Source organism: Ahaetulla prasina, chromosome 3 (assembly GCF_028640845.1).
Source record: "Ahaetulla prasina isolate Xishuangbanna chromosome 3, ASM2864084v1, whole genome shotgun sequence".
In the NCBI taxonomy this organism is placed as follows: Eukaryota; Metazoa; Chordata; class Lepidosauria; order Squamata; family Colubridae; genus Ahaetulla; species Ahaetulla prasina.
Window position 1 is genome coordinate 85194028 of NC_080541.1, and position 13494 is coordinate 85207521.

Genomic DNA, 13494 nt, shown 5'->3' on the forward strand with positions numbered 1-13494 from the left:
GTAAAAGCAGCTGCATTTCACACAGCCACAAAAAGCTCAAAAACCAACTTTCACACTTTACACACACACAACACAACTGACTCACACGCAATGTAAAAGCAGCTGCATTTCACACAGCCACAAAAAGCTCAAAAACCAACTTTCACACTTTACACACACACAACTAACACACACACACACACACACACAATATGCCACATACAGCTTTCTGAGATTTTGTGTGTTTGTGTAGTTAGAGTGAAACACTACAGAAACACACCAAACCGCAGAAAGCAGCACAAATATTTTATTTTATTTTATTTTATTTTGGACTTCAAATCCCAGAGTTCCTCAGTCAGCAAAGCCAGCCAGTTGATCACCCAAGAAATAGATTAGCTGAGCGATTGATTCTGTCTGACTGAAAGTGAAACTGGGGCTTTCGGGCTGGAAAAAAAGCCATGTGTTCATCAGTAATCAGGTAAGTGCCTTAGAATCTCTACTCTTACTTGTAGAAAACATGTTTTCTACAAGTAAGAGTACAAGTAAGGTTCTGCTGTTTTTTACTTTTAAAGGCCTGTTTCGGCTGAAGCAAAACCGGCTTTTAAAAGTAAAAAAAACAAACCTCTGCAGATGGTGCGGCTCAGCAGAGACAGGGAAGGCGGGGCCAGGGATTTTTGCTACCGGTCCTCCGAACCAGCAGCCGCCATCGCTACTGGATCGCGTGATCCCATCCGATCTGGGAGCATTTCACCCGTCTTACATTTATATTGAATGAAGGCCAACGTTATTTCAGTAATTCATGTGTTATTCGTTTTACAAATACCTTTGCCTGATGGCTTCCAAGGGCTCAAACTACAATCCCCAGAATTCCTAGCCAGTTGGAAATTTAAGGAATTCCATCAAACACACCTGAAAATCCTAGATTAGAGATGGCTACTCTTTAGAGCAGGGGTGTCACATAAAACCTGTTAACAGACTCAGGAGTTCAAGAAAATCAAAGATGGAAAACATCTGGAGGAACCCAATTCGTTCATGGCAATTCTCTCAAGCAGGCAGAGAAATGTGTACATTATAGGAGGCTGGAAGTTTATTTTATTTTATTTATTTTTTATTTATTTATTTTGTCACACAGTATATATAAGCATAAGCATACAATAACTATACAATATATAACCATACATATAAGTATGAGTATGTAATAACTATATTAATTGATTATAACGAAAGGAAACAATAGGACAGGAATGGTAGGCACGCTTGTGAGCTGTATTCAAGAATTGGTCTAGCAAATGTTTTATATGCTCTGGTTAGCAGCGTAGTGTTTTTTGGAGAAGAAGCTACGCAAGATTAAGTTTACAACTCTTAAAGCCTTTTTTGCGATGTAGTTGCAAAAAATGTAGTTGGTTTTATGACTTATAATACTCTTTATGGAGAAGCAAATCTACCAAGGAAAAGTATCGCGTTTGTTGGATTATGACGGATAAAAAATAGGAAAGGATGATCAGCATTAAAATCCTTCCCCATGAGCAGACAGCAACCCAAACCTGTAACAACAGTAGCTGCTGCTGCTTCAGTGCCTACTTCATTTACTTCCAGAAAGGACTTGTGAACAATTTTAGACACATGGAGATCCTGAGCTCCTGACATTCCAGACAGATCAGCCTTGCCACTGTCAAACACATCTACTAGCCCCAATGCTGCAAAGTAAGAGTTAAGATCATAGTTTTCTTCCAGTTGAAATTTAGGTAGATGTACATGGATTTCAGCGCCAGATTTCATATATTTTGGCTGTGTCCATTCTTGCAGTTTTTCCAAAGTAAGCTGCTTCTCCAGCTAAAAAGGCAAAGAGAGAGAAGTAATCATTTGCATCACTGTGCCACAATATTTGCATTCAGCACAGAGAAACTCCTTGCTGAAAAACAGAACATCTCTGACTTCAATATGAATGAATTTGCAACACCAGAGAGCACATTTCTCTACCCCAGACATGGTCTTTCTCTATGGCAGACAATAAAAATATGGCATTGAACTGAGTGCAAGATGGTTTCTGCCACATGCTAAACTATTTGCAGCTTTAACAGATGTTCAGATGGGAAAAAATTAATGCAGAGTTTATAGCATAAACATTATTAGTAGTAAACATAATTTTTAAAAAAGTATTTTCAGGCAAAACTATGGTTGTCCTGTCCAAAGGTAACATAAAAAGCACTTATTTTATAGATACCTTACTCTTTACTATTTAAGAAACTATTTAAATCTAATCCAGATCTAATCTGTTTTCAATTCTTTTCTGGTACAAAAAGGCAGAGAACTCTTGAAGATTTTCTGGAGATGCCCAGGATAAGGCAGCCTCTCTTCAGAACCTCACTGTGGAGCCACTCAATGCATCACATAAACCACAACTTTGTCTATGCGTATGGGTGATCCTATCAAGTATCCATGTCGTATTTAGAATAATTTTGTTTAGGACAATAATTTTTAGCACTAGCAGGAAACAATAGAATCACCTGTTCCAGGCCTGTGGAATTATCCTCAATGCTGTCAGGCAAAAGGATGATCATGCTAAGATCCTTTCCCTTGTATGGCAGTTCCAGCACATGACACTTGCATTCAGGGATATAACCATAAGGAAGTATCTTTTTCAGAAACATCATCTTCACATTCTTCTTTTCTGTCTGCATTATTTAAAGAATATTACAGTGAAGAGCTTATCAAAAAACAAAGAAATAAAGCTTTTGTATGTATATGCTGAAATTGATAGAACTAGTTCTGGAAAGTGAGTCTTTGCAAAACTTTATTAATATATAGCTGTTTTTTGGAATTATACAACTCTATTAAGCTAAATGAAATGCATTTCCAGATAAGGATAAACAGAACATCTAAACCAATTTAAAAAAAAAATCAGGAAAAAAACCTACTTATAGTATAAAGATAAATAAAAACTGCTTTATTGTTTTCCTTCATGTATTAGAGCAAATAGACAAGTTACCCACTAATTCCCAAAAACATTTCAGAATGGAATTATGGGAAAGTTGAGATTTGTTACTAGTGATTAGTGTCAAAGGAACTGACATAAGGCTTCAAAAACTTGACTACAGATAAGTTAGGATTATGATGATGCTTCATGAGAGTGGCTCTTGCTACACCTGCCTAAACAACAAGCTTTTTGTTACAGAAGAGAGACAAAAAAAATCATTTACCTTATTTAGTCTAAAAGGCTTGTCTTCAGTATCTTTTTCTTTAAATGGCTTTGCCCAGCTGCCTTTAAAGTAGACAGCATTCACCAAAACCAATTTAGTCATTTCATTGATGGATCCTTCAGGTAACAACTCTGGGATTTTACCTTGATGGAGAAATTTCACTGTTAATTATGAGATTAATCTGAATGCACTTCTTAAATGTACATTTCCCCTCTGCAATTATCTTGTAAATATTTTTCTTTAAAAAAATCCTGAATTAGCAAAAGATGCTGTAAATGGCACTGGCCATTTCTGTCATGTGCTTAAGGTGCTACATCTCCAGAATCAATCAAATCAATCAATCAATCAATCAATCAATCAATCAATCAATCAATCAATCAGAATAGAGCTGGAAGGGATCCTGGAGGTCTTTTACTCCAACCCCCTGCTCAAGCAGGAGACTATACCAGTGATGGCTAACCTTTTTGCCAGCACGTGCCAAAAAACAGGGGGAGCATGGGGGGGGGGTCGCGTGCGCGTCTGCCCACACCCATAATTCTATGTGCCTCCCCCACATGCACGCAAGACTCCCCAGTGCTCGCTCCACTTTTGGCACATGATGACACAGTGGGCCCGTTAGGCCCATTTTTCACCCTCCCTAGGCTCCAGAGCCTTTCTAGGAGCCTGGGAGGTGAAACTGCCTTCTCCACTGCCCTGGAGGCCCTCTGGAGGTCGGAAACGGCCTGTTTGCCGACTTCCTGTGGGACCAGTAAGCCCATTTTTTGCTTTTCCCAGGCTCCAGAGACTTTCTAGAAAGGCAATAGAATAAAGCATTAACATTGAACCTCAACTTTTACTTTTCTATAATAGTATAAACTAGCCATTTCTATAAAGACAAAGCAATCAAATCGGTAATTATCTGTGGGTTATTCGCAAACTTTCTTTTTCACTAGACTTGTTAGGCAAACCCAAAATACCTTTTATCAAGTTACGGGCTGCTGACTTGATCCATTATTAACCACTGTACAACCACAGTTCTGTAAGTTTAACTGCTGCAAACTATTATTGTGTTTTCTCTTTTATCAATTCCTGAAATTGGTATTTTATGGCAGCATTATGGAAAATGAAAGTAAAGGTTTGACTATTATGCAGACCAGGGCTGTCAAACCCATGGACTGTGGCCAGATGCTTCACGCTCTGGCCACGCCCATATGTGGTTTAGCAAAGTGGGGGGGAAAGTCCAGATATGTCACGTGACACCACCATGATGACATGAGTTGACACCCCTGAGGTAGACCCAAGAAAAGATAAAACTATAGTTGTTATTTTTTTAAAAAAATCTCACCTTCAGTCTGCTGTTCAACCCATTGGTTAATTTCCTTTTTTGCCTTGTCTGGAGCATTTGAGAAATCTACTGTGGATAATTCAGCTCCATACAAATTCTGGGTGCTCGTCAGGAAATCCTAGCAAAATAAGACATATAATATTCACAAATGATAAAATAAATTATAAAATTATAAAATAAATAGAATTATTATGGATAGCAAGAAGGAAAGCATTTACATTTAATAAATAAATGAAAAAACAAACAAGTAATAATCAACCAACAAATAAATAAATAAAATCATTTTCAATCAATTAGTGATACAATGAACCTGTAAAACTGCATATTGCAAAGCTGTGATGGAATGTCCACCTGGAGAATCAGTGAGGGGTAAGGTGGGGGAATTTTAGCAAAATACCAAGTTTTCCCAGAGAGAAACACCCAGATTAAGAGACTGTGCAGTCCTAAAATGGAGGGGGATGGGGGAAGAGGTTCAGGGTAGCCACACCCTGGAATCTCTCAGGATAGAGTAGGTTAGGTGTCTACAACCTTCATTTGGCAAGATTCTGTCCATTAGGTGTAAGAAAATGAATGACTGGATGTGATTGGATCTCACTGTATCATCTCTGGGCTGGACTGACCATAGCAGACCTAATTAAGAGAGATTAAAGATTCACTTAAAGCAAAGGATAACTGTATTGATGAATATCATAGTCTAATAAAATTTGAAATTGATCTATAAAGCCATTCCGGTGGCACAGATTGATGTTTATTATATAGCAATCTACTTACAGACAAAAAGTTGAAAGTTTTTTCTCCATACAATCTATTAGCAAGTTTCAGAATATAAGGTGCATTGCTCTGGTTAATTTTAGCATTGAGCGCGTGAAATACTGAATGAAGGTCTTCAACACCATCAAAATGAAGTGTCTGCATGGAAAAGATAAGTCCTAACTTAGTACCAATAACAAAAGTGAAATTAGGGTTAGTGCAAAAATAATTTTGTCTAAGAACAATGGAGACATTTCAGAAATCTACACACTCACAGGTAGAAAGCATACATAAACAAAGAGTAGGAGGGACCACTCTTTGCAGACTTAAATTTCATCTTAATCGAGGCGCATACTGTAAGATTAATACAATGGGTGTGTGTGTGTGTGTGTGTGTGTGAAAATTGGGGATTTACCAAAGTCTGAATGTGTTTACTATATATTGTGTCTTGGGGAAGTGAGAAAAAAAAGCTGCTTTATTCAAAATTATCTTAGGATATCAGTTACAGAATCTGTATCGACTCTCCGTCTCACTTAAATCCAAACATAACTTCTCCGTACTAGAGACAGTCCTTCAAATATACAGCACTTAAAATACAACTCTCCTTAAATAAGAGCCACAATTCCTCTAGCAGCTATGCTAACATGTCAGAAAAATCTCTGCTGACCTTCAAGAGTTGCGAGGCTGTGTTACCCCGGGCCCCTAAGACGACCATGGCCAGGGCGGACGATAAACTGAGCGGAGAAAAGAAAACGTTGCCTGTTGGGTGGTCTGCCTTCAACTTTTGGAAAAGATCCAGAGCAAACTGCGAGTTTGCATCAGCCAGTTTATCCATAGTGACGAACGGAAAAGCTTGGATACAAGCAGAAACAAAGAAAGAAAATTACTTCCCGACCCACCTGTAAAAATCAGAGTACCAATCCCGAGCAACGACCACCGGAGAGCAAGCGCAAGATTTAAAGGGCAACAAGTGACGGCCGCGGGAGCCGCCCTTACCTGCCGAGAGAAGACCAGCGGCGATGCTGAAGGTGGGTTGGATGCTCACAGAGCCACAGCCGCACAGATCCCGGGTCTTGACGTTGCGAGGAAGGGAGCGCTGGGGGCGGGGGGCTCTGGAACTGGCGAGGCGGTAGCGCCTTGGGACTCTGACCTTCACCGGCTGGTAGGGGAAGAGATCTGAACCAGGCAGGCTTGGAGAGTTGGAAGGCTTCAGAGGAGCGAGAGTAGGAGGAAGGGCGGGGTTGCTATCTATTTCTTCACATCAGCACAACGCCTCCAGTAAACGCACTTAGACACCCCCCCACAGCTGCACAAGGTCGCTGAACTGAACGGAAAGGAAGGGAAAGGAGAAGCGAAGAGGAGGGGGAGAAGCGGGGGTGGGGGAGAGGGAAGGAAAACCGAAAGTAGCAGCAGAAGCCAGGCGGGGGTGAGAAACCTACAGAAGGGAACTTGCTCTTAAAGGCTCCAATATATGTAGTCTTGTCAGCAAGTCAGGAAAGCAAAGGCTCAGAAGGAACAAAGTTTTAAAACAAAAGTCAAAGATAATTATTAAACTTTCTTTCAACCTATAAATAACAAGAAAAAAGATCAAGGAAACAGCAAAGGAAGTTAACAGGCAGCAGAGAGAAAGCAGAGCTTCTTAACTCATTCTTTGCATCTGTCTTCATGCAAAAAGAATCTATAGCCCCACCTACCAAAAACATAGCTGCAAAAGATAGATGTCGCAGCTGGTCTGCAACACGTATTTGTTACCCAAGGTTCCCTGTTGATGTTGTCCTGGGTTCCCGCAGGAACGAGTCTCAGCCCTCGCCAAGACAATTTAGGGGGTCCTCGCAAGGACGAAAGAAGTCGAATAAAAGACACCACACCAGAAGTTTTTCAAGATGAGAGAGCACGAAAAGGGGGAGGGCCCGGGGCGATGTTGTGTCCCCTTTTATTAAGCAGTTTTTACAGGGAGGGGTAACTACAGCAAGCAAGCAAGCAGCATATAGAAAGTTAGCAATCAGCGAGCGTCAGAGTATACGTGTTAGCAAAATACCACCTGTTTTACAAGAAATCATACATTTCACCTGAATAGAAACCTAACTCAGGGAAAGCAAAACTAGAAACCTAACTCAGGGAAAGCAAAACTAGAAACCTAACTCAGGGAAAGCAAAACTTAACTTGAGGATGCAATGCTATGGGTACCATAAATCATTTCTGTCATGTAGCACTGAAAAAGGTTAAGTCAAGTTCTCACGGCTGTGAGGCCTAAGAAAACCTGAACCAATGATATATCCATAGATAGACTAGAAATAAAAGTTAAAACAAGCACACAAAAATATGGTTAGGGAACACCTGTCTGATGTTGATGAATATAACTCACTGGGACCTGACGGATTAAATCCTAGAGTTCTAAAGGAGCTGGCAGAGGTCATATCAGAACCACTGTACCATATCTTTCAAAAATCCTGGAGCATCAGGGAACTCCCAAAGGACTGGAATAGAGCTCATGTGGTTCCCATCTTCAAAAAAGGGGAAAAAGGAGACCAAGGAAACTACAGACCAATCACCCTAATATTAATACACGGGAAGTTACTGGAAAAAAATAATCAAAAAACATCTGCGAATGTCTAGAAATGAGTAAAGTAATAACTAGAAGTCAGCACAGTTTGTTAAAAACAGATCACACCAAACCAATCTTATTTCATTCTTTGACATAATGACCAAATTAGTAGATCAGAGAAATGCTGTGGACATAGTATATTTAGACTTCAGCAAGGCATTCAACAAGGTAGACCACAGCCCACTTCTTGGTAGGCTAGAAAAAAGTGAGATAGTTAGCATCACCATCAGATGGATTTGTAACTGCCTGTCAAATCATCCTCAACGCATAGTCCTTAAGGGTACTACATCTACATGGAGGGAAGTAAGCAGTGGGGTACAAGAAGGTTCCATCTTAGACCCAATACTCTTCAATATCTTCATAAACTATCTGGATGAGGGAATAGAAGGGGGACTTATTAAAACTGCGGATGGCACTAAGTTGGCAGGAATAGCCAAGACCCTAGATTGGGGTCTCTTACCTTTTGGACCTCATGGACCACCAAATTCATAATTTTAAATCCCACAGGCCACTGGAAGGGGGAGAGGCTCAGTTGCCTTTTGGGCCTACCTTTCTGCTTTTGTGAGGCCTCCAGATGGGAGGCCCAAGAGAAAGTGCCTGGTGCGAAGCGCTACTTGCATTTTTTAAGAACAAGTTTTTATTGATTTTTTAGTTTCCCCCCTATACACATACATGATTTATGAACAGAGTATTGGCCATATCATATCTTATACAATTCAATATATTCAAATACATTTTTCTTACTTAAATGCCCGAATGTTCTTTTTTCATAATTTTTATTCATTTCCTAATATTTACTTACACATTTCATTAAGTCACATCCACTGGTTAGTGACTATTTTCCTAGATGATAGGCTTAAGATCCAGATGGATCTTAACAGATTTAAACACTGGGCCCTAACTAACAAAATGAAATTCAATGTAGAGAAAATTAAAGTCTTATACTTGGCAAGACAAACTAAATGTACACATTGAGAGAAACCAGACTTAATGCCAGTAACTGTGAGAGGGAATTTGGAGTCTTACTGGACAACCACTTATATATGAGCCAACAGTGTCTGCACTGTTGCAGACAAAAATCCAAAACAATTTAGGATTGCATTAACAGAGGGATCAATCAAGATCAAGTGAGGTACTAATACCACTCTATAAAGCCTTAGTAAGACCACACCTAGAATACTGAATCCACTTTTGGTCATCACACTATAACAAGATGTTGAAACTCTAGAAAGAGTTCAGAGAAGAGCAACAAAGATGATTAGGGGACTGGAGGCTAAAACATACAATGAATGGTTGCAAGTACTTGGCATGGCTAATCTAATGAAGAGAAGGACCAGAGGAGATATAATAGCATGTTCCAATATTTGAGGGGCTGTCATAGAGAGGAGGGGGTCAACTTATTTTCCAAAGCATCCAAAGGCCAGACAAGGAATAATGGGTGGAAACCAATCAAAGAGAGATTCAACCTAGAAATAAGAAGAAATTTTCTGACAGTGAGAACAATCAACCAATGGAACAGTTTGCCTTCAGAAGTTATGGAAGCCTCACCACTGGAAGCTTTCAAGAAGAGACTGGACTGCCATCTGTCAGAAAGGGTGTAGGGTCTCCTGCTTGGGTGGGGGGTTGGACTAGATGACCTACAAGGTCCCTTCCAATTCTGTTATTCTCTTATACGCCACCCCCAGTATATTTTCAGAAAATTTGGGTTGTTTCTCAACCACCTGCCAGAGAAATGGAATGTAGATACAGTAATCACTTTATTTCTTGGAAAAAATAAAAGGACAAACAGAAAAAAGTGGCAAATCTGAAGGAAGTTCACAAGGATTAAAAATAGTAATAATTTTTTTTTAATATATAAAAAAAAATATTTCCATTTTCCAACATCATATTTATTGTCTATTGTCCATCATTAATCATTAATTTTTATTTATTGCTGATTCGGGCCTGCCCGACTGCCACTTCCTTTCTTCACCACCTCTCTCTACCCTCTACTACTTTCCCCTCCTTCATCTCCTTCACTTTACTACTTCCCTTCCTCCTTCTCAACTCTTTCGTACCTACTTTCTTCCCTCCTTCTACTCCTCTCTCCCTTTCTTTCTGAAATGGCAGTCGGGCAGCCCCAATATCATTTCAAATTTTAATTGCCTTCAGAAGTTGTGGAAGCCTCACCACTGGAAGCTTTCAAGAACAGACCGGACTGCCATCTGTCAGAAAAGGTGTAGGGTCTCCTGCTTGGGTGGGGGGTTGGACTAGATGACCTACAAGGTCCCTTCCAATTCTGTTATTCTCTTATACGCCACCTCCAATATATTTTCAGAAAATTTTGGTCGTTTCTCAACCACCTGCCAGGTGATTGAGAATGGAATGTAGAGTGGAATGTAGGTGAAATGGAATGTAGATACAGTAATCACTTTATTTCTTGGAAAATATAAAAGGACAAACAGAAAAAAGGGGCAGATCTGAAGGAAGTTCACAAGATTAAAAATAGTAATAATTGTTTATACTTTTGTTTTACAGAGGAAAATTCAAGAGCAACATGATGAAATAAATCTAAAGGATTGCTATCTTTTATAATAAAGGGTGTATGTTCACTGCAATTATAAATATTATCTACAGAGCTTTAAGAAGATATTCAGAGCCCCTTCACTTTTGTCAATTTTATTACACTTCAGCCTGATTCTGGATTCATTTTTTCCTCGTTAAATTACATTCGTTACCCTGTGATGACAAAGTGGAAAGAGAATTTTATTTTTATTTATTTATTTATTTATTTATTTATTTATTTATTTATTTATTTATTTATTTATTTATTTATTTGTGAAACACAATAGTATATATAAGTATAACCATGAAATAACCATACAAATTGGATACAATCAAAGGGAACATTAGGACAGGAACGGTAGGCACGCTGGTGCTCTTATGCACGCCCTTTATAGACCTCTGAGGAATGGGGTGAGGTCAATAGTAGATAGTCTTTGGTTAAAGCTTTGGGGATTTTGGGAAGAGACCACAGAGTCAGGTAGTGCATTCCAGGCATTAACAACTCTGTTACTGAAGTCATATTTTCTGCAATCAAGATTGGAGCGGTTAACATTAAGTTTAAATCTATTGTGTGCTCGTGTATTGTTGCAATTGAAGCTGAAGTAGTCTTCGACAGGAAGAACATTGTAGCAGGTCATTTTATGAGTTATACTCGGGTCATGCCGAAGGCGACGGAGTTCTAAATTTTCTAAACCCAGGATTTCAAGTCTGGTGGCATAAGGTATTTTGTTGTGATCAGAGGAGTGGAGAACTCTTCTTGTGAACTATTTCTGGACACGTTCAATTGTATTAATGTCCGAAATGAGGTGTGGGTTCCAGACAGGCGAGCTGTATTCGAGAATTGGTCTAGCAAATGTTTTGTATGCTCTGGTTAGTAGTGTAATCTTTCTGGAGAAGAAGCTACTCAAGATTAAATTTACAACTCTTAAAGCCTTTTTGGCGATGTAGTTGCAGTGGGCTTTGGCACTTAGATCGTTTCATATGAAAACTCCAAGGTCTTTGCCAGGGTGAGGGTCATCTACTAGGTAATGTCCATCAAGCTTGTATTTAGTGTTCTGATTTTTTTTTCCAATGACAGAGCATTTGGTGGTTGAGATTTGGAGTTGCCAAAGTTTTGATCATTCCGACACAAAGTCAAGGTCTTTTTGAAGGGTAACCGCATTGTTGGTAGTGTTAAATAGTTTAACATCATCGGCGAAGAGAACACAATTACTTATAATATGGTCGCAGAGATCATTAATGTATAATATGAAGAGTGCTGGTCCTAGAACGCTGCCTTGGGGGACACCGCTATTGACAGGAACAGGATTTGATAGGGCATTGGCTATTTTGACCCCTTGTGTCTGTTTGACAGGAACGCTGTTATCCAATTATGGAGGGGCCCGGAGATGCCATAGGATTTTCGTTTTAGAAGAAGTTTGTCATGTACCACTGAGTTAAAAGCTTTACAGAAGTCTAGGTATATTGCATCTATTGCTTTGCCCTGATCAAGATTTGTCGTCCATATGTTTTTGCAGTGAAGAAGTTCTAAATTACAGGATAATTTTTTCCTGAAACCAAATTGTTTATTAGAGAGTAGGTTGTTTGTTTCAAGGTAGAGGCTGATGGATTGGTTGATGATTGATTCCATTACTTTGCAGGTGACGCAGCATAAAGAAATTGGTCTGTAATTTTCAACTAGGACCGTGCCTAGTGACCATAGTTTGGGAAGGGAGCTGTTCCTGAAAGATTTTTTAAAGATTATGCTTAGGGGTTTTGCTGTAACAGTGGAAAGCTTTTTTAAGAAAGACCATCAGGTCCAATAGATAGAGACGGATTCAGTCTGCAAAGGGCCTTTTCAACATTATTTTCTGTGAAATCTATTTGTGTTGATCGTCGTAATCATTTTTGGTAGGACTGGGGAATTTTGGGTGTGAGCCATTACTGTTAACAAAGACTGAGCCAAAGAATGTGTTAAAGAGATTTGCTTTAACTGTTTCATCATTACATTCTTTACCGTTAGATCCTTTTAGGGGTGGGATGGATCTCGAGTCTTTAACTTTGCTGTTTACAAAATTATAGAAAGCGCGATTGGATTTTGTGCGCAGACGGTTTTTACAGACATTTACTGTAAATTATGTAAATTATGTCTGCAAATTATGTAAATTATTATGATAAATTTACAGACATTTTAGAAATATCTGTAAATTTATCAGAAGAAAAAACTGAAATACTTGGTGGCAGCCATCTGGGCTGGAATAGTCAGCCTTCGATCCGTGGAGCTGCCCTGGAGCCAGTGAGGGGCATTCGCTGTCCCGCCCTCTGTGTGTTTGCAGCACTTTCCTTTCACCCAGGACTTCAGCCGCTGTGCGTTCATCACCTCCTGTGCGCACACCCAGGGGATAGGCCTGAAGTGGCAGGTGCAGCACCTCACTGGAAAAGCCTTGGCCGCTGGTGGCAGAGTCACCGGCAGTGCTGCCAATCTCTCCCCCTCCCCTTGTTCCTCTCCTGAGCACAAAGGAAGGAAGGAAATGGGAATGAGAAGGAAGGGATGGAGGGAGGGAGATGGGAATGGGAGGGAGGGAGGGTCTGAAGGAATTCCTGCCTTAGAACTTGACCACCAGCCGCCCTGCTGCCTATTCGCCATCCCCTCCCCATGGCCTTCTGGTGGTTTCCCATCCTATTGCTGAGGATGCCTAAATTACAAAGCTGGATCCTCGCATGAAGAGGGAATGGGCTTCTTCTGAGCAACATTTTGCCCTCCCACACCCACCATGAGCAACCTGGCCAAGGAGAGTGAGCACAGCAGCAACAGCAGCCTCAAGCAGGAGGTAAACACAGCTGGGCGCCCTCTGGGGAAGCCAGGCTGGGCTGCAGAGTCCCAGTGCCTTGGGAGCTCAAGGGCTGGGCTGGGCATTTGCCTTCCACTGCCCAGGGCTCCGGAAAGCGCGTGCCGCTGTCCAGGGGTACTCTGCATGGCATGAAAAGGACGGTGAGGCTCCTCTGTGGATTAGGCTTTAGTGATTGCTCTGGTCTCACCTCCCTCTGCTGAAGATGTCTGGATCCCCCATTCCAGCCTTGCCTGACCCCACAGGAGGTGGAGGACTACGCTG

General features: G+C 40.4%; 1 protein-coding gene across 1 annotated transcript; it reads right to left on the reverse strand.

Moving 5' to 3' along the window:
• Positions 1 to 1065: 1065 nt before the first annotated feature.
• LOC131195856 (leukocyte elastase inhibitor-like) lies at positions 1066 to 6571 on the reverse strand. The gene is made up of 7 exons (XM_058178137.1): positions 6250 to 6571; positions 5921 to 6105; positions 5275 to 5412; positions 4504 to 4621; positions 3180 to 3322; positions 2487 to 2654; positions 1066 to 1812 (listed from the first exon to the last, which is right to left on the reverse strand). The coding sequence occupies exons 2-7, from the start codon at positions 6086 to 6088 to the stop codon at positions 1405 to 1407; spliced, it is 1143 nt and encodes a 380-aa protein (XP_058034120.1). The 5' UTR covers positions 6089 to 6105; positions 6250 to 6571; the 3' UTR covers positions 1066 to 1404.
• Between the last annotated feature and the right edge of the window lie 6923 nt (positions 6572 to 13494).

Excerpts from the sequence above, each read along its gene's own strand:
- LOC131195856 (XM_058178137.1), bottom strand. The coding sequence starts at position 6,088 with ATGGATAAACTGGCTGATGCAAACTCGCAGTTTGCTCTGGATCTTTTC. Across the intron at positions 4,622-5,274 it reads AAACTTTCAACTTTTTGTCT|GATTTCCTGACGAGCACCCA; the intron begins GTAAGTAGATTG and ends TTATTTTGCTAG. Across the intron at positions 3,323-4,503 it reads GGTTGAACAGCAGACTGAAG|GTAAAATCCCAGAGTTGTTA; the intron begins GTGAGATTTTTT and ends TTCTCCATCAAG.